This window comes from Triturus cristatus, chromosome 3_2 (assembly GCF_964204655.1).
Source record: "Triturus cristatus chromosome 3_2, aTriCri1.1, whole genome shotgun sequence".
NCBI lineage: Eukaryota > Metazoa > Chordata > Amphibia > Caudata > Salamandridae > Triturus > Triturus cristatus.
The window spans coordinates 28740539-28762079 of record NC_140584.1 but is presented as its reverse complement, the minus strand read 5'-3'; the positions used below and the strand labels follow the sequence as shown (position 1 = coordinate 28762079).

Genomic DNA, 21541 nt, shown 5'->3' with positions numbered 1-21541 from the left:
ACATGACATACCAATCCAGTATTGGGTTTTCAGGTCAACACGATCCCCAGTAACCCAGTAATTCCTCCTTTTTTCAGTATTAAAATTGGCCCGAAGCCGCTCTCCAGCTGGTCTTGATGAGCCAGTAGTAGAGTGTCAAACTACAACAGAGGCCTATTGGCCCTGGCTGCCAACCGCCCTGTCCCTGGGCCTGAAAGACTGAAATAACACTTACACTGGTATAACAATATGCTCCTGGAACATCAATGGCTTTTCCACGAGATCTCAATCTTCAGACACGCTTAAATTCCTGAAAAAATATGACATCATACTCCTTATTACATACGAAGGAGGACTATATAAGGCCCTACAAAACCTGCTTCCATTTACCGACAGGGAGGCAAAGCGGACACAACTAGGTCACGCGGCCGAAGGCGCACCGAGAGATAAATGTCAATAGAGGGGCCTTCCCCCATGCCTCCGATGGAGAAAGTAGGTTAGAGTTCTAGGGTAAGTTATGAGAGACACACTCGTAGTTTCTATAGGAGTGCACACATGTATGAGTGACATGTGTCATGCACCTTGAACAACCACGCACGATAAGCAGTGTGGTGATGGATGGTTACTTGTGTAATAACCAGCGGAAACCTACATATCACGTCTGTTTTTGTTTTCTTTCTTTTTTCTACAGGCTAGACTTGAAGTCCCATAACAGTGGGAATAGCGATAATTCACACCCCATATAGTGGTTGATCTTTATTTAATTATTTAATTATGAAAAGACAGAGCCCATTAGTTATAAGCTCCTGACGAGTGCCACGTACCCGCATGGGACATTGGGCAGAAACATGTTGACCACAAACACCACGTTGAAGGGATAATTATTTCCCTAGTCACCGCACACTTCTTTTAACACCATACAGTTGCCCAATTTATTAAAATTAATCTCTATGACAACTATAATGGTTTTGAGATCACTTTCACTACCCACGGGCCCCCACTTAGTTTAGAAGTGCATCCCTGTCGTCAGGTGTATGCCCGCCTTCTATCAAGCCGAGTTTTTAAAGTGCGAGGACGGCCTATGATGAAGCATGACACCAGGTGATGTGTGAGGCCAGTCCTTCACTTTTTGTAAGATGCCCCCACCAATCGCGCATCTCTAGGCACCTGTAGATCACTTCACTAGGAGCGGCCCCACTTGTGTTTAAATTTCGTGTTGGAGTCTGGCTAGCTCCTAGCTCCCGGTGCCTCTAGTTCCTATCCCTGGTCACATACCATGGCTAGTGTGTTCTACCGACAGAAGGTTCCTCTTGCGGGGGGAATGGAACAAACTCGGCGTTCGATCGTGTTGACAAGCCATTATAGATGCAATGAATTCAGAAAACACAATGCTCAACATCCGGTTTACCAAATTCGTCACGAGCGGCCAAAAATCTTGGAATGTCAGGTTATTGAGCACCCCCGATACGACCTGTATGTCTATGATGTCACCCGTGCCGCCAATGAACTCTTGAACATTCTGAACAGATTCCTAAATCACTGCCCAGTCTCTACTGTTATATCCACCTTTACTACACCTTTTGGAATGTTAACGTCTTGCCGTTTTCTGCCCGCCCTCAACAATGATGACACTGCTCCAGCCAGCTTACACTTCATATCAGACATCCCAGAAACCCTGACAATCACAATTATTTAATCACCAGGGACATCCCGCCCCAACAAACTATTAGCAAGAATATCACCCTTTTTTTATTTGTATTAACGATTTGCCTTTTTAACTTTTTTGTATACAAAAAGTACTGTTTTTTTAAATTGTCATAATATTAAATAATCAAACAATAAAGAAATGTCACAGGTCAACACCAGGCAAGGTTCAAATTAGAACTAAAAGTGCTCCCCAACGACACAGTGGCGGCCAGATGGGGAGGTCAAATTTAGTGTTGGGAGCCCAGTGTTAGTCAATGGAGACTAATGGTGATCGAAGTTGTGTTGCTCAAAGGTAAGTAAATCGGTGTCAGGGGTGGATCTCCTTGAGGTAAAGTAAGCACAGGGGGGCCACAAGGCAGCTGGGTGCAGAGTGCCAGCGCAGCATCGGACGCCCAATGCAAATCAATAGGGGAGATCTGTTTTGGAGAAAGGCTGCAGGCTCAGCCCAGGAGGCTGAACGAAGAAAATCCACAGCCGCTCAGGTAAGATCTGATGCTAGAGGATGCAGGGATACCGTTGGTCAAGCTCCTCTAGGCCCAGGGGCTTCATGTGCAGGGTTATCCTTTTGCATCGGGAAAGTCTTAATGGAGCAGGTCGTGGGCGAGGAAGTCTTTGGACTGAGGCGGAAGGCGGAAGGCGTCAATGTAGAGTCCTGCAGGGGACAGCCCACGATGGACTCTGGCTCAAAACGCTGGGGAACCTTGACAGGACCGGTGGGGTTCTTGGACTAGGGCCATGGGTGCTGGGGGCAGAGGTGGGTCCAGAGGCGGTTTTGCAGTTCCTCATGGCAGAGCTGTAAAGTTTTTTTCCTGGACAGGTAGTCCGCTGTCTACAAGAGATTGTTGTTTTTATTGAAAGAAGGCAGTCCTCCTGGGGTTGAGGTCGCTGGGCCTGAAGGACAAGATGACTTTTGTAGCAAGGGCGAAAGGCAGCAGACAGGTTGGCAGGGCTGGTGCAGAGTCAGTTACTGGTTCTTCTTCCTTTTTGCTGTTGTGTCTCTTCAGGGTCCGGCCTTCGTAGGTCATCCGGAATCTGATTTCAGGGACTGGGGTTGCCACCTAAATACTCGAGCTCTGAGCTAATCCTGGGGAAGATGGTGTGACACCTTCTTCAAGGATGGGCTTTGCTTCAGGCCTCCGACAGCAGGGGCTCTCGGCCCAGGGCTCCAGAAACATGTCTGATGATAGGAGGCTGTTTAAAGCCAGTCAGAGACCATACCACGATGGGTAGGTTTTCAGGGGGCACCTCTGAGGTGCCCTCTGAGTATATGCTTTAATAAATCCAACACTGGCATCAGTGTGGGTTTATTAAGAGAAGTTGTTTGGTACCAAACACTCCTGTGTTCAGTGGAGCCATGATGGTGCTGGGAAGCTTCAGTTGTCGAGTTTCCAGCCCATGTACTCTCTATGGCATCCCTGGCACTTAGAATATTGAGAATAGACTTAAATATTCTTGGGACATATCTGCTGATGCAGATATGCCCACACCTGAGTTATAGTGCACCCTGCTTTAGTGCTTGTAAGGCCTGCTAGAGGGGTGAATTACCCGTACCTGAGGTAGTGCTGCTTTGACATGGCACACAGACAGGGGGGAGGGGTCTGAAGTTGTGCCAATTGTTAGGGGAGGAGCTCTGGCACAGGGGACCTGATTGGCAGGGACCCTGTGCACTTTCAATTGAAACCACATCATGTTCCAGGCCAAAAGTGGGGGGGATAACCATGTCAAAAAAGGTAGACTCTCACAATGTTCCACAAGGCATAGAACACCAGGGCCTATGAGATTTCGTAGACTGGAGGAAGTCAAGATACCACATATTCCCCTCCACATAGTTCTGTCCACATCCCCTAACATTTTGACTTTATTACCCTCAGCTTGAAACCTTGGTGTTATTTTTGGCTCTTCGATTCTCATGTAAATATTTATCACTGTCACTGCACTATTATACCAATGACTCAGCATAAGAAAAATGTGTACCTGTTCCCTTTACCGCCTTCCAAAGTCTCCAATCAGTTCCTTAGTACTTAGTCAGTTGGTCATTGCAACTGCTACTTGTACGACCCACGCAATGGTCCATTTCCTTGCTGGACAAGTTTCTCAACTATGTGTCCAGAACCCTTTTCATTGTGCCCAGGCATACACCCACCACTGAGTTTTGCCTAGAAGCCTGATGGTTCTCAGCTCAAAGGAGGCCAACTAGTTGTTGCTGATAAGTGTATTCAAAGTCATCCCAAGCATATCCCAGGAACGTTTTGACAAAATATGGCCTACACACGTTTTACGATTCATCAACCAGATCTTCCTGGTTACTCCCTAATCACCATGCACAAACTCCAGATTACAGTATCTTTACTTTCTAGGTCCCTGTTATTGGAACTCACTGCCTTCCTAGATCTGAGCCTGTACCTCACTCAGTGAGTTCAAAACTACAATACAATGCCATCTTATTCAATTTAAAGATTACTTAATCAAGTTTCAAAATCAGTGTGTTGTGAAATCTACAACATACTTGACTAAAGGTTTTCTTCTCTGCTGTCTTTCCAACACAAACCGCATCATTTTACAGTGCTTCAGTCATCCTTTTTGGTTTATGTTATCCATGCATTTGCCCATCAAGCTATGTACAAGAGCTTCCTTATGTACACTATATCTGTTAACATCTTGGCCTAATGTAAAGAAACCAATATTCTGAGCTTTTCGGTATGAATGCAGTTCAGATGTTTTACTGGTACTATAGTGGAGACTGAAAGTCAGTATAGTAAGTAACTTCTACCAACTTTAAGAATGTAGGCAGCATCTGATTGTGTGCCTGCATGCATGTGCACAGTGTGATGTTTTATGATGTTGATAACAGGAATCAGAAAATAGTTATTTTTAGCAGCCACAGACATTTCTGACACCTCTGCATTTTTTTTTCCAGAAGACTAACAGCAAAGAAGGTTCGCTGAAAGTAGTGGGAACTGGTCCCTCTGAGCCAGGTCAGTCATCTTTCCCTGACACCAGCATCCCGACAACCCCTGGCACTCCTGGGACTCCAACCACACCAGTGCTACCTTGTACTCCATTATCTCCATTGCCTGTTCCAACAGTGACAAAACCTTTGCCTAGTGTGTCCATCGAACCTTCTAAACCTAGCCAAAGGTAAGAGTCTCTTCAGCTTAGAAATATTTACTCAGCCTAATTCCTGCCACTTTGCCACACAGAGTAAAGATGTTAGCTTTGTCTTGTGCCCTACCTGCCGTTGCTACTCGATTTTAGTGCTCTTCCAGCGTTCAAGCAATGTTGGAAGAGCACTATAAATAGTTGTTTGTATTATCCATGTAATGCCCTTTCTAGCTTATGCATTGGATAAGCTGCTCCCCTTGGCAGAAAGATTCTGTTTGTACGCTTACATCTCTTTATCTGATGTGAGTGATAGCCTGTTTCTCTTTTACAGTGTTCTGCTGATGCCATCACCATCATTGGGGACATTGCTCTCTCCAACTCCTACACCACAGACCCTCACAGTGACACAGACTGCAACTCGGGTGGTCAGCCACTCTGTTGCTTCGGGGCTGCCACAGGTGCGTGTTGTTACAACAGCCTCTAGTCTTCCCACCGTTTCTCAGCAGACCTCGCTGGTAACCTCAACATTGCAGCAACTCACTGCCGCTGCACAGCTTCGTATCCCTACCACTGCCATACCAACCAAGGTGTTACCCCAGGTGAGAAGCCATTACTTGCAAAGTGCATGTTTATTTGTTACTGGAGGGGTGCATTGGAGCAGTTTATAGTTGGAGATTATATGTCAGAGGGGCAGTAGTTTGATCACCAATGCGCGTCTGATATTTTCTGTTCTTTGACAATACCAAACAGCATAATCTAAGGATTCTATTAAATGCTCAAGCTTTGATTGGCAGAGATTCGTTAATAATCTCATCTTTATTGTATATCCCTACAACAGCATGCCAACACTTGATCAAACTTTGCCTTTTACCAGATAGTGCAGGAAAACGTCCTATAGCCACATTAATTTGTCATATAATAATTGGAAGAATCATCTCCAATTTCTGATATGTTGCTGAGTGGCTTTCCCCACCAGCGATTCATTGTATCCCCAGAACAAAATATTGCCTTTTCCATAGAGCCCTTAACATTTCCCTTTCTGATGTAAACTTACAACCACACATTCCTCTCCTTGTAAATATTCCCCAGGGATCAGACTGGAACTGGAAACCTCAAATGAGTACTCCTGCTCGCTGGCGTTGTGCAGCCACCCATGCATACTGACATTGTTCCTTTTTAGGTCTCACCTAAGCAGTGCGCAAGCGCTGCATAGGAGGAGACCTCTTGTAATCGATCACCACTTTTGCCTAAACGTGTGCATGTTTTGCATTGCTTTGTATTGCAACGCATGCTCGTTTGGCGTTTCCCTTGCAGGAGCGAGCAGTGGCACCATCTGTTAGCAATTATCGCCCTGCCGCTCCCGTTAGGTAAACGCCAAACGTGCACGAGTGGCAAAACAACCCAATGCAAAACATGCACGCGTTTAAGCAAAAGTAAACGCTGTGCGTGTCTGGTCCGTGTAACCATGCAGAGACTGCTTGTTTCTTTTCTTTGTGAGCCACTCTCACTGCAGCCACAACGTGTTTTTTTTTATTAACGGAGCATTGCGCTTTAATGCGCTTTACATTTTTTTTATTAACGGAGCATTGTGCTTTAATGCGCTTTACATTTTAGATGCAGTACTGTGCTGTACAGAGCCCTTATTGCTGTGTGTGCACTACGTGAACGGATATAGTAGGATCTTGCTCTACAAGGTCTGCTGGCTGTTTGTTTAGAAATTCATACAGCGCAAACTGAACTCAAGAGTAGTAGAGACATTTACAAGACACCCAGTTACATTACATGAGCCACGTGTTTTTTTTTTATTAACGGAGCATTGCGCTTTAATGCATTTTACATTTTAAATGCAGTACTGGGCTGTACAGAGTGATCATCATGCGTGATTAATCAATTAATCTCCCCATGGTCCCCCTTTTTACTAAAAACGGGATGCTAAGGAACATTCACATTTGCAGTAAGAAAGGACCACCCTGTTAAATCTGTTTTGTGTTCTATCTACTCGCTGTTTTTTGTTTCGAACATTTGGCCTCTTTCTGCTCTCCCATGTGCCCCCTTCGAGATCCTCTTCTCCTGCCGCATTCTGCCAGCACCTTCCTACCCAATAGTCGTCCACCACCACATCCACCATGTCCACCACCACCATGTCCACCACCACCACGTCCACCACCACCACGTCTACCTCCACCACGTCTACCACCACTACATCTACTACCACCACCACAACCACGTCCACCACCATCACGTCCACTGCCAACACCAACACAACGTCTACCACCATGTCCACCACCCCCACATCCACCACCACGTCCACCACCACCACGTCCACCAATCCCCACCACGTCCATCACGACCACCACACCGCGTCCACCACCACCAATTCCACCACGTCCATCACCACCACCTCCACCTCCACGTCCACCACCTCCACGTCCACCACCACCACGTCCACCACCACCACGTCCACCACGTCCACCACCAGCACCACCACCACGTCCACCACCACCATGTCCACGTCCACCACCACCATGTCCACGTCCACCACCACCATGTCCACGTCCACCACCATGTCCACGTCCACTCCACCACGGGGTGCTAAGGAACATTCACATGCGCTATAAGAAGGGACCACCCGTTAAATCTGTTTTGTGTTCTATGTACTTGCTGTTTTTTGTTTCTAATATTCGGCCTCTTTCTGCTCTCCCATCTGCCCCCTTCGAGATCCTCCTCTCCTGCCGCATTCTGCGAGCACCCGCCTACACAATAGTCGTCCACCACCACATCCAGCTCCAACACCACCACCATATCCACCACCACCACCACCATGTCCACCACCAAGTCCAACACCCCCCACTATGTCCACCACCACGTCCACCACCACCACGTCCACCACCACCACGTCCACCACCACCACGTCCACCATCACCACATCCACCACACCACGTCCACCAACCCCCCACCACGTCCACCATCACCACATCCACGACCACCACCACGTCCACCACCACCACTTCCACCACCACCACTTCCACCACCACCACTTCCATCACCACCACGTCCATCACCACCACCACCACCTCCTCCTCCATATCCAGCACCACCACCACCACCATGTCCACGTCCACCACGGGGTGCTAAGGAACATTCACATGCGCTATAAGAAGGGACCACCCGTTAAATCTGTTTTGTGTTCTATCTACTTGCTGTTTTTTCTTTCTAATAGTCGGCCTCTTTCTGTTCTCCCATGTGCCCCCTTCGAGATCCTCCTCTCCTACCGCATTCTGCCAGAACCAGCCTACACAATAGTCGTGCACCATGACCATGTCCACCACCACCACGTCCACAACGTCCGCCACCACCACGTCCACCATCACCACATCTACCACCACCACATCCACCGCCAACACCACCACCACGTCCACCACGGCCACCATCATGTCCACCACCACGTCCACCACCATGTCCACCACCACCTCCACCACCATCTCCACCACCACCACGTCCACCACCACCACATCCACCACCACCACGTCCACCACCACGTCCTCCACAATCACCAACACGTCCACCACAATCACCAACACTTCCACCACTATGCCCTTCACCACCACCACATCCACCACCACCACGTCCACCACCACCACCACGTCCACCATGTTCACCACCACCACATCCTCCACCACCACGTCCACCATGTTCACCACCACCACGTCCTCACCACATCCACCACCACGTTCACCACCACGGCCACCACCACCACGTCCACCACCACCACGTCCACCACGTCCACCACCACCACGTCCACCACCACCACATTGTAACATGACTTCAGAACCTGTCATGACTGTGCCTAGATGAATCTGAAGACCATACGGGACTGCTAGGTGAAACTTCAGATTTCCAAACACCAAAAGACTCCACGTTGTGACTGGTCAAAATTGAAACAAAGGTCTTGTACCTGCTTCTGAAGTCATTCCTATGACAAAACTACCACCACCACATCCACCGCCAACACCACCACCACGTCCACCACCACCACGTCCACGGCCACCACCATGTCCACCACCACGTCCACCCCCCATGTCCTCGTCCACCACAACCACATCCACCACCACCATGTCCACCAGCACGTCCACCACCACCACGTCTACCACCACCACATCCACCACATCCACCACCACCACATCCACCATGTTCACCACCACGCCCACCACGTTCACCACCACCACCACGTCCAACACCACCACCACGTCCAACACCACCACCACGTCCAACACCACCACGTCCAACACCACCACGTCCAACACCACCACGTCCAACACCACCACGTCCAACACCACCACGTCCAACACCACGTCCACCACCACTACGTCCACCACCACGTCCACCACCACGTCCACCACCATGTCCTCGTCCACCACATCCACCACCACATCCACCACCACCACGTCCACCACCACGTCCATTACCACCACGTCCACCACCACATCCACCACGTCCACTATGTCCACCACGTCCACTATGTCCACCACGTCCACTATGTCCACCACCACGTCCACCACCACTGCGTCCACCACCATGTCCACCGCCATGCCCACCACCACCTACACTTCCACCACCACCACGTCCACCACCACCACATCCACCACCACCACGTTTACCACCACCGCTACCACCACCACCTGTGACAGGTAAAGTGTCACTGGAGGGCAGGGGTAATAAGAGTGTCAACCCCGGCTGTACATGGGACATTTAAGCATGCATTGGGTGCGAGAAGACGGGAATAGGGGCTAGAAGTATTACACCACACCCAAGATACATTTTGAAGAGGCGCAATGTCACAGGGGCTCCTGTAAAAGCACTCGCAGCATCTCTACCTCACAGTGGCATACCAGCATGAGCCACTCACTCAAAGCAAGCATTGGCATAGCCAATAGGTCTCGCCTTTGGGACCTTATAAGTGTTTATCCATGCAACACTTGATGTTGTTGCACCAAGGATATTGTCTAAATAACTAAACACTTATAAAGTCCCAAAGACGAGACCTATTGGCTATGCCAATGCTTGTTTTCTACGTCTTCAGATTCTGATCAGGAGCTACTACTTTGTAGACAATGTGCTAGGGAACCTCCCAAAGCAACAGGGTTTATGCGTTATAGGGACTGTCATAAGCAGAGGTCTGTAACAGATCCTCTCGAGGTATGCCTGTGGTGCCTGGGATCGTAACATGACTTCAGAACCTGCCATGACTGTGCCTAGATGAATCTGAAGACCATACGGGACTGCTAGGTGAAACTTCAGATTTCCAAACACCAAAAGACTCCACGTTGTGACTGGTCAAAATTGAAACAAAGGTCTTATACCTGCTTCTGAAGTCATTCCTATGACAAAACTTCATGGCAGCCGAAGTCTTCGGGTAAGTCTAAGAAGAAAGATAAGAATTTCAAGCAGGACCTAGTCCCTTCCAGACACTTTTGAACTCCAAGGAAGGTGAGAGGGCGTGAACATATCTCCGGGTTCCACTCCCAAAACCTTTTGGGCCCAATTTCAAACTTGGTCCCGACGTTACAGAAGGTTGAGGCCTTGCGTGGGATCATGTTGTGTATCTTCGGGACTTTACCGGGTCCCCGTGGCGCACCTATGGGGCCCCAAGAATTCTCAGGGGTCTTCAACCAGACTTTTGCTTACGAGCTCACCCTCTGCGGTCATGCCTTCATCCTCCTGGCTGGTTCCCTTCGCATTGATGACGGTGCTGCCAGCAACAGAAGAGAAGCCTCAAACCATCCTGCACTCTGATTGAGCCAAAGTCATCCCAACCTTCTCAGTCCCCCTCATACCAGCAACTGCAGACGCAAATCCACTTTACTGTGCTTTTTCTTGCACACAGTCACCTTGTCTGAGTCAAGATCTGACAATTCTTCCGGGGATTGGGTGTGGTAAGCCATCACCTCAGATAAGCGGGTCCTCTAAATTGTTCATCAGGGCTACACCCTTCCATTGTATTCCATCCCACCTTCCATCATTATCAGGGTGTCTGACGGAAAACAAGCTGCCCTTCTTGAAGCAGGAAGTGCAGGCCCTTTTGTCCAAAGAGGTCATTGAGAAGGGTCTGGTATCGGAAGTAGGAATTGGGTGTTATTTCTGTTACTGCCTGGTGTTGATAAAGGCCGGAGGCCTTCATCCTATTTTAGATCTCCCCCATGCCAATTCCTTCCTGAGAAAGGACAAATTAAAGATTATCATGCTAGCCTAGATCTTGTGTACCCTAGACCCCAAAGACTGGATGGTGGCATTGGACTTATAATATTCTTATTTACATATCCCCGTCATTCAGGCCCACAGACGCTACCTGCTGTTCTCATTGGTCGATTAGCTTTTTCTGCTTGCAGTGCTCTGCTTTGGCCTCACCAGTGCCCCTCAGGTGCTCATAAAAGGGATGGCATTGGTTGCAGCACATATTCAACTGTTGGGCGTACCAGTCTTCCGGAGTGGGGGTCTCCAGCGGAAGCTTGACTCCTCATCAGTTTGTTGGAGCTGAGAATGATTCGCTTGACGTTGAAGGCCTTCCTTTCCACCATCAGAGGACAGCTGGTGAAGGTGCTCATGTACAACACAATTACCATATATAATATAACAAGCAGGGCAGGGTGGGGTCTTGGGTCCTGTGCCAGGAGACTTATTTGCCTCTGGGAATTGCTTGACCGCCTTAGAATTTCTCTGATGTCCCCCTCCCCTCTCTGCTCCCCTCTTCTTCTTTGTTTGAACCTAAAGAGAGCACTATATTTTTATATAGATCGCGCCAGAGAACATTGTGTGGACTATCTGCTTTTTGTGGGGTTCTCCAGGGCAAGTCAATGCAAAAGCACGCCATCTACTAATGGATTGCTTTCAGTATAAACACCTGCTATGCACTAGCTAAGAAGCTGCTTCCAGGAGGCTCACTTTCTTATTCCACCAGAGCCAAAGCTGCAAACACTGCACTGGCACGTGAAGTACCTTTCCTGGATATTTTTCAGGCGGGCATAGGCACCTACATTGACAAAACACTACTGCCTCAACTGTCAGGTCTCTTAAGAGGGAGGGGTATTTTGCCCACTCACTCCTGCAGAACATTTTAGTCTCAGACAGTTCACAGAACCACCACTTGGGGAGGTATTGTTATTGTATCTATTATCAATGTGAGGAATCTGTATTTAGAATTAGCCATCAGAAAAATACATTTCTTACCATTGGAAACGATCTTTGGGGTAGATACTTTGTCTAACCAAACATTCCTCACTGATTCTCCCTCCTCCCCGTTATGTGAACTAGACTCTTATTCAATCAAAAATGCTGCAATTTAGGGATGTGCACACTGGTCATGCCAATCTGCCAGTGGGTGAGGGTGCGGACAGCCTACGAAAGCAACCGATGTCAGCGTGCAGGGCTGGCGCTTATATGCTGCTTCACTACTCACTGGAGAGCCGCACAATGCCACCTACCAGCTCTCAGGAGTACTGCTTTAACATTTCCAGATCCAGTCTGACGCCTAAGAAATATTCACAAGGTGAATGATCTGCAGGTGAATAGAGTATCCACCATAAAGATTATTACCAAAGGGAAGTAATGTGTTCTTTATGCCATCCTTCCCTTGCCTTTTGGGTTCAAACACAAGCCCTCTTAAATACGTATTTGTGCTATGCCCACTGAATGGACTCTTGTCTTGTAGGAAGCTGAGTTTCTGTTGCAGTACCCTTCCTTCCACTTTTGGCCAGACTACTGATGCACTTTGACTTGAAGTGCCCTGGGTCCCTGCCAGTCAGGTCACAGGGTCTGTGTTCTTTCCCAAAACTGTACCTTGTACCCCCAATTGGCACCTCTCTTCCCACATGTGTGACCCTTGTAAGAGGTATCATGGGTACCAAGGGCATTGTGGCCAGGAAAGGTCTCTAAGGGCTTCAGCACTTATTGTAACACCCATAGAGGCCATGTACCTTTACACGCACACACTGCCATTAGAGGCTGCGTGTTTCAGTGCAGAACAAATTGAAGAGTCGACTTGGCACACATCCCTTTGTGCCATGCCTACAACCCACTGCCCTGGCATATGTCAGCCACCCCTCCAGCTGGGTGCACTTTACGAGTGTTGAGCATGAGCCCCATACCCTTACAGTGTCTAGGCCAATTCTTAGACATTGATAGTGCAGTAATGCCATTAAGAGTATATGGTGCTGGGAGTTTGTCATTACGAACTCCACAGCACCATAATGGCTTTACTGAAAACTGGGAAGATTGGTATCAAACTTCTCGGTACATTAAACCTACACAGATGCCAGTGTGGGATTTAATGAAAATGCACTCAGAGGGCATCTTAGAGATGCCCCCTGTAAAACTACCAGCCTCTGGTGGGTTCCCTGACTGGTGCACACCAGCCTGCCACCACGAGACATGTCTCTGGACCCCTGGGGTGGGAGACTTCGCTTCCTGAGCCCAGAAACAAAGCCTTTCCTTAGAGGAGGTGGTCACACTTCCCCCAGGCCAGAAAGAGCCATCTGTGGCAGGGGAGCTTCAAAAGCCTTGCCGCTTTTGTAATGCAACCCCAAGCCTTTTCCTGCTATAAGGATCTGTGTTAAATCAATAATTGTTTTGCTCACCAGACCACCCCAGTTTGGACCCAGCCATATGCAAACCACTGGATTTAAGCTAGCCTGGCTGATGAGGGGCGATGCCCTGAAACAGGTCCCAAGATGCTTGTTTCGGGTCCAGGGAGGACCTGGCTTGGCAGTTCGGGCTGGACTGTTCCCATAAGGAACAGGGTCAAGACTGATCTGCATATGGCTGGGTCCAAACTGGGGTGGTGTGGTGAGCAAAAGAATGATGGATTAAACCCAGATCCTTGTGACTGTGTGACTGGGGATAAATGTTTGCATTGTCCAGCATCCCATCCATCAATTGATTCTTTTGCATATGTCGTCCTAAGTGGGAAGGGTATGCCCAGAAGTCGGTCCCGTGCTCACTACACCACTGGATTCAAGCAAGCCTGGCTGATAAAGGGTGATGCCCTGAAACCAGTTCCAGGATGCTTCTTTCTGGTCCAGGGAAGACCTGGCTTGGCAGTTCGGGCTGGACTGTTCCCATAAGGAACAGGGTCAAGACTGATTTGCATATTGCTGGGTTCAAAATGGGGTGGTGTGGTGAGCAAAAGAATGATGGATTTAACCCAGATCCTTGTGACTGGGGGTGAATGTTTGCATTGTCCAGCATTCCGTCCATCAATTGATTCTTTTCGACTGACTGCCTTCAACAAAGACCGGATCTCCTGTGAACAGCTGCTCTGTTCAAAAGAAACAGCCAAGAAAGACTCCGAGCCTGCTGAGGACAAAGAAACTAGACCCCTGGTACCACCACTGCACCGACGCCTACAGCCCGAGTCCGAATGGTCCACTGTTCCCAGCGAGGTCCACCGGTCCCAGTGAAGTCCTCCAGCTCTCCAGAGTCCTAGTCCACCATGGGTTGACTTCTCCAGAACTCCTCGACGTCGCCTGCAGCCTCCCAACTGCCAGTGGCCCAGTAAGGTGAAATCTGACCTCAAAAGACACCCCTGCATCCAGCCGCCCTGCAACCCGAAGAAAAGAACCCAAGGTGCACCTACGTCCCGAGCCTGCCCAGCTGTTGGTTCATCCCGGAAGTCTTCCTGGACCGAGCCTGCAGCCAAAATCCAAAACTGGCAACTCCCATTGATAACAACCGAGCACCCACATCCAAAACAGCACCTTGCACCCATCCGCACCTGCGCCTCTGCGGGTGCTCCTTGTGTGCTAATTTGGATCCCCCTTTGCCCTGAGCCTAACACCATGAGCTTTGCTCCCACAACCATGTGGCATGCTCATGAGCAGCCACCAACCAGAGGCCCCCTATCCCCCATTGGATAACATTAGGCCACAGCCGCCCTAGTGTCGCTGAGGGTGCTTTGAGAGTGCATCCTTGACCCTGGGGGAACCCTGATTTTAACCCCAAAATACCAACTCTGACAACCAAGTACTTACCTGCAAATAGTTAACTTCATTTCCTTCCATAGGATTGCTTTGACTGTTTTTCTTGTAAATTGTTTTAAGTGTGGAGTTGGTTTGTATGGAACTTTGACAAAACTGCAAATGTACTGAAAGTGATTTACTTACCTTTTGTCTTGGAAATGTCTCAGTGTGATATCTAGGCATATCACACTGATTAGGAAAAGTAATCTGAAAAGTAATCCAATAAGTGATGTACAAAGTAATCTGAAAAGTAACTTAACAAATATTTTTGAGACATTGACTTACCTGTATTTCAATTAACTGTATTTGAACCTGCATTCAATTGTAAAACATTGCATAAGATTTTGCAAAGTACTATTTCACTTACCTGCACCAGGCTTGGCTTGACTTGGTTCTAGAAAATAAATATAACTAAATAATATTTTTCATACAAAAAATTGGTCTGAGTTCAGTCTTTGAGCGTGTGACATCATTTGCTGCCTGAGCATGTACAAAATATGCTTAACATTACCCTCCGATAAAGCCTTACTGCTCGCCCACACTACCACAAACAGAGAGTAAGGTGCTATCTACTTTTACCTCTGCCTACCTTTTGGTTTCCACTGGACTCTGTTTACACTAAACCTCATTATGGTATAGTATAACAAGAGCCAGCTCCCTACAACACTATGCCAGTTGTTGTACTGCATGAATATGTAAATTACCTACTGGCGGTCGCCAGTAGGTAGTTATAGTTAGGACCTATTATCCATAGGAAAATTGTAACATTCTATTCCCAATAACTTTAGCGCCGTTTGACGAATCTTCGCAACGTTTTCAAAACTAATGGCCCGTTCCGGTCAGCTCCTATCCTGAAAGTTTGGGGGTGATTCGTCAAGTGGGGGCCGAGAAAAAAGAGGGGTCCCAAAACGCCATGTTATTTCCCTTAGGAAATTTTAGACATGGCTACAGCCCGAACTGCTGAATGGAATTACACCAAATTTTGCAAAAAAATAGCCCTTGGTTCAGAAAGCGCCCTTTTTTTTTTTAAATGGTGTAAATCCGTTCTGATGTTCCTGAGATATTAAAAAAATAGTGGTGAAAAAATAATTTTCCCATAGGAAACTTTAGACACTGTTGTAGCAAAAACTGCTGAACGGAATTACACCAAATTTGGCAAAAAGGTACTGCTTGGCTCAGAAAGCGACCGTTTTAAAAATCGTCCAGTAGTTTTTGAGAAATTAAGTAATAAAGATAGTGATATCTAGAGGCACAGAAGATCCGCGCATCCTGCGCGCACCCTCCCGATCACGAGCTTCATGTTAATTGGCTGTCAACACTCCAAACCAGGAAGTGTTGGCAGCCATTTTGTGCCTCGGTAGAACAGAGGCAGAAGAAAACTGAAAAACAAATGTTGAAATCAGGAAAAGGGGGCAGGGTAGAAACACCCTGACCCCTAGGTGTGCTTAGGGGGTCCCACAAGGACCCCCAGGGCAAAAATAAAAAAATTTCTTTTTTGAAAAATCGGCCGAATAAGCGCTGGATGCGAAAATGAAAAAAACGAATCGTTATTAATTAGCTCCCGGGTGGGCAAGTCCCGGGGGCATCTGTAAATAGTATGTGCGGGGGCCCAGGGGGATCCCCGCAGCCCCAGGGACCGCCAGCCCCCGGGGCTTCTTTTTTGTAAAAAAAAAATAAAAAATTGGGGGGGGGGGGGGGGCTCGAGTCCCCCCACACGCCCCGGGGACCACCACCTCCCCAGGGCTTTCTACAGATTTGGAGGGGGGCCCCCCTCCTGAAGCCTGTGGTGGCCCTGGGGACCGCCACCCCCCGGGCCGGCTCCTGCAGTGTCCTGGGGTGCCCACCCCCGGGGCACTGTTGTTTGCAATGACAGGTTGGGAGCCTCGCGGCTCCCGAACTGTCATTGCAAACTGCTTTGCTTCAATGAAGCAAAGCAGATTGCTTTTCGTCATGGGGAGCTGCTTGTTAGCAGCTCCCCATGTGGAAAAGCAATGCCAGCTCCCGTAGGACGTAGGGAGCCGACAGGACCGTGGGGGCATTGTTATATGGGCCCCGGGGATAGGGTCCCCGGGGCGAATAGAAATTAATGGTAAGAGCCATGTTTTTTTTATGGGAAAATACGGAGTCGCGTACCTACTGCGGCGCTCAGCACGGCCCCTAGTGTGCACGCGAGGGGTACGCGACTCCTTGCATGGAAAGCTATGCCAGCTCCCGAAGATCGCGGGGAGCCGTCGGGATCGTGGGGGCATTGGGGCTCCCCCCACGGTCCCTAATGTGTTATATGGGCCCTGGGGGTTGGGGTCCCCGGGGCGAATAGAAATAAATGGTAAGAGCCATGTTTTATTTAACAGGAAAATACGGAGTCGCTTACCTAGCGTGGCGCTCTGCGCGGCCCCTAGTGTGCACGTGAGGGGTACGCGACTCCTAGCGCGAAAAGCTATGCCGGCTCCCATAGCTCGCGGGGAGCTGGCAGGACCGTGGGGGTATTGGGGCTTCCCCCACGGTCCCCAACGTGTTATATGGGCCCCAGGGCATGGTGTTCCCGGGGCGAAAAGAAATTAATGGTAAGAGCCATGTTTTTTTAACGGGAAAATACGGAGTCGCGTACCTACAGCGGCGCTCATCGCGGCCCCTAGTGTACACGCGAGGGGTACGCGACTCCAATTCGTGCTGGGTGCACGACTCCAAGGAAAAATATTAAAATTTTTTTTTAAAAAGCCTAGGTTATATGTTAGGATTTTGGGTGGCTCTAAAAAGAGCCCTTGTGTTTATTGGGAGATTTTTTGTAGCTACATGTAAGTACCAATGCAGAGTCTTAAGTTGTTGACAGAGACTCTGTTTCCCTCATCTGTGAAATGTACACCATCTCTTCTGTATATGCCATCCATATTAAAACGCAGATTGTTGTTGTATATGGACCCCATACTATAGTCTCTGAGATAAGCAGAAACCGCTTGATTGACATTTTTTCTTGCTTTCTCAATCTGTGGACAAAATTGATTGGACCTGTTCCATTTCTGTCTTAGAGTACACAAAGGCAGTTTGGGGGAAAAGCAACATCAATTCTGCAAAGGTGTCCTTCATTAGCATTTCCGGAGCTAACCCAGTCAATGTGCCTAGGTCATTGCCACCACCTTGCACAATCATTAGGTCAGGTGGTTGGAGATACAAAAAGGATTTAACCAATGGCATCAATTGGTGCCACTCTAATCCTCTCTGTCCAATCCATTTAATGTCTACATTTTGCAAAGCTAGGTCTTTGTCAATACCTCTGCTTTCAGCATACCTTTTGCACCAGAAAATATAGCTGTGTCCATTTAATCCACACAGAAATCATCTTGAAGGGATTTCTGTAGGTAATCAGAAGATGTCTGCAGCTGAGGTCGGCAGGTGGAAGAATAAAATCTATCTAAAATGGTGGACAAGATGCTGTTTTTAAGAAAGTAGAGATTTGATTGGCTGTTTAAGAACACTCTACATTCAAATATAGGGTGCATTTTACTTTGTTTACAAAGCATGTTTCTTAGTGGTTATTAACATAACTGACATTAAGAACAAGGGGTGAAGATGTCAGTTGAGAAGTATTATTCTCTGTGACCAATGGAAAATCGTTTTTTCAATTTGAAAAACACTGGGAAGCAATGCCATTTGTTGCTTATGTCTATATGTGTTGAAAAATTGAGGGAAAGTTTGCCAATACTGGTTCAACCTTGCAGAGTCTGTTAATCTACATTCTCTATGTGAAAAAGAAAATCCTGACTGAGTGTGTGAGATTTTGCATTCAACAGATTTTTTTAATAGGTGAGTTACATATTTTTTTAGGTTTAACCCCTTGAGTGCCCCGCCCTTTCCACGCCCTGTGCCGGGCGTTTCATTAGCGGGCGGGGCTCATGACGAGATAGTCTCGTCATGGGCACAGCGCAACCGCGGCCCATGACGAGACCATCTCGTCATGGGCACTCAAGGGGTTAAAAAAGATTTGACATTTTTATGAAACTGTGTTGTTTGAAGTATATTATTAAATGCAGAGATGTATATTGGGATTATTTTTATTGTACTTGAAGTTTGTTTAAAAAACAGTATGTACAGTAATATATATATATTTAAGTGTGTTGGAAGATATAGTTGAATGAAGGCTCTTATTTACTATTAATTGGTTAAATATGTACTAAGAAGGTGTATTTTCTTAAATAGTCATATAAGTTGTAGTTTATTAGCATGTTCATTTCTTCTTTGTAAAAAGGTATAGTTTAAAAATATTGCATTATTATAGATAGTGTGGTAAAATGAGGTACAATTGTGCTGTTTGTAAAATGATCATATAAGCTGTTAATAATTATGAATCTGTTATTAATTGGTACAGGTTGTTCAGTTTAAAAAATCCTTATAAAAAAAGTGTTCTTTATTACTCTTCTTCATTAAGTCTGTTGAGAGGTTCGACTCCACCTAAACTGGCGGACTGGCAAAACGATATGGACTGGTGCATGCTACAGGAGAAGGCGGTATATACGGCACGAGGGTGCCCACGAAAGTGGGGGGAGGTGTGGTCACTTTGGAACACCTACCGAGGGGACATAGTTGAGCCTCCGCAAGCCCGGCTGTCTGGCCTGGAGATTCCGGTCTAATCAAGGCTGGTGCCCGACCTCAAGTATATTGGTTTAGTCTTCCTGCTGTCTCTGTAAGTTGCCGGTGCTGTGACACCCCAGATGTGATTGAACTGTTTAGACCAGTCTTTTGTGACCTGATTTTGTTATGTTTTTAAAAACAATAAAAAGATTTTACAAAAAAGTCTGTTGAGAGGTACAGTTTGATGAAGTTGCATATTTGTAGATTTAAAGGACAATATGTAGCTGCAAAGAAAGTCAGTACATTTTATTCTTTCAGGTATGTAGTAGTTGGTATGTCATGAGTCAGGTATTTGTTTACATTATATTTATATTTGTATGAATTAATGAGAGGTATCTGATACATTAGAGGATTGCACATGTGGTGAAAATGTGATTTTATAAGTGTATGACAAGTAATTTTGTGGTTCTATAATGTCTAATTTCGTAGTTAGTATATAAGTAAATGTGCACAATCTATGCGGTACCTTTACCTCCAGCACACTAGTGATTCACTCCTGTAAAAATCCATACAGTAGCCATGTAGGTAAGCAATCACACTGTCAGTCCCTGTCCACTGCTCCTATCATCCTGACAGCACTATGTCTGTATCTACTCTCTGTGCTGAAACACAATCACTTAAAAACTCACTCTCCTGTCAACTACCAGCACTGTCACTATCTAGTCACTGTCCATACACCTGTTGAATGTCTCAGGCATTAAGACACATAGTGGTACAGTGAAATTGCACAATGTATGTAGGCCTGTAACCCCCAACATACTATTGAGTCACCCTTGCAATAAGCTCAGTAGTATTTATGAAGTGCCCCAATCAGCCTATCAGTCTATGTCCACTCCTGTAATTATCCTGATAGAAGCATGTCCTTATGTAATCGCTGTGATAACACAGAAGCACTTATAAACTCTCCCTGCTGTCAACTACCACCATTTAAACTATCCACTCCGTATCCATGTACTTATAGAATGTCACAGGCATTAAGACACATAGTGGTACAGTGAAATGTGTGCAATGTATGCAGGCCTGTAATCCCCAGTAGACTTCTGATTCAACCTTGCAAAAACTAGGTAGTATTCATGCAGTGCCACAATCAGCCTATCAGTCTCTGTCCAGTCCTGCAATTATCCTGACAGAAGCATGTCCTTATCTACACAAGCACTTAAAAACTCTCTCTTCTGTCAACTACCAGCACTCTCACTATCTAGTCAGTGTCCATAAACCTTTTTGAATGGCTTAGGCATTAAGACTCATGGTGCTACAGTGAAATGTGCGCAATGTATGCAGGCCTGTAACCCTCAGCACACTACTGATTCACCCTTGCAATAAGCTCAGTAGTATTTATGCAGTGCCCCAATCAGCCTATCAGTCTGTCCACTCCCGCAGTTATCCTGACAGAAGCATGTCTTTATCTAATTGCTGTGCCAACACACAAGCACTTAAAAAGTCACCTTCCTGTCAACTACCAGCACTCTCACTATCTAGTCAGTGTCTATACACCTGTAGAATGCCTCAGGCATTAAGACACACAGTGGTATAGTGAAATGTGCGCAATGTATGCAGGCCTGTAACCCTCAGTAGTCTACTGATTCACCCTTGCAATAACCCAGGTAGTATTCATGCAGTGCCCCAATCAGCCTATCAGTCTCTGTCCACTCCTGCAATTATCCTGATAGAAGCATATCCTTATCTAATCGATGTGCCAACACACAAGCACTTAAAAATTCTCCCTGCAGTCAACTACCAGCAGTTTAAATATCCAGTCACTATCCATGCACTTGTAGAGTGACTCAGGCATTAAGATAAGCAGTGCTACAGTGAAATGTACGCAATCTATGTAGGCCTCTAACCACTAGCAGACTACTAAATCACCCTTGCAATAAGACAGGTAGTATTCATGTAGTGCCCCAATCAGCCTGTCATTCTCTATCCACTCCTGCAATCATCGTAACAGAACTATGTCGTTATGTAATCACTGTACCAAAACCTAGGGATTTATAAATTCAGAATTCTCTTTTGTTGCAGTACTCTAATCATTCAGTCAGTATTTATGTACTTATGCAATGACCCTGGTAGTAATACATCAATATTACAAACACCTATCCAGTATTCATGCAGTCCTC

At 47.0% G+C, this 21541-nt stretch overlaps 1 protein-coding gene across 1 annotated transcript in view; it reads left to right on the top strand.

Annotated features, from left to right (window-relative positions):
- Window positions 1–21541, top strand: part of NFRKB (nuclear factor related to kappaB binding protein) — a 627787-nt gene that overhangs the window by 391019 nt on the left and 215227 nt on the right. The window contains exons 20-21 of the mRNA XM_085647204.1: window positions 4604–4824; window positions 5120–5387. Of these exons, the coding sequence (XP_085503330.1) occupies window positions 4604–4824; window positions 5120–5387 (489 nt within the window). The remainder of the gene's footprint in view (window positions 1–4603; window positions 4825–5119; window positions 5388–21541) is intronic.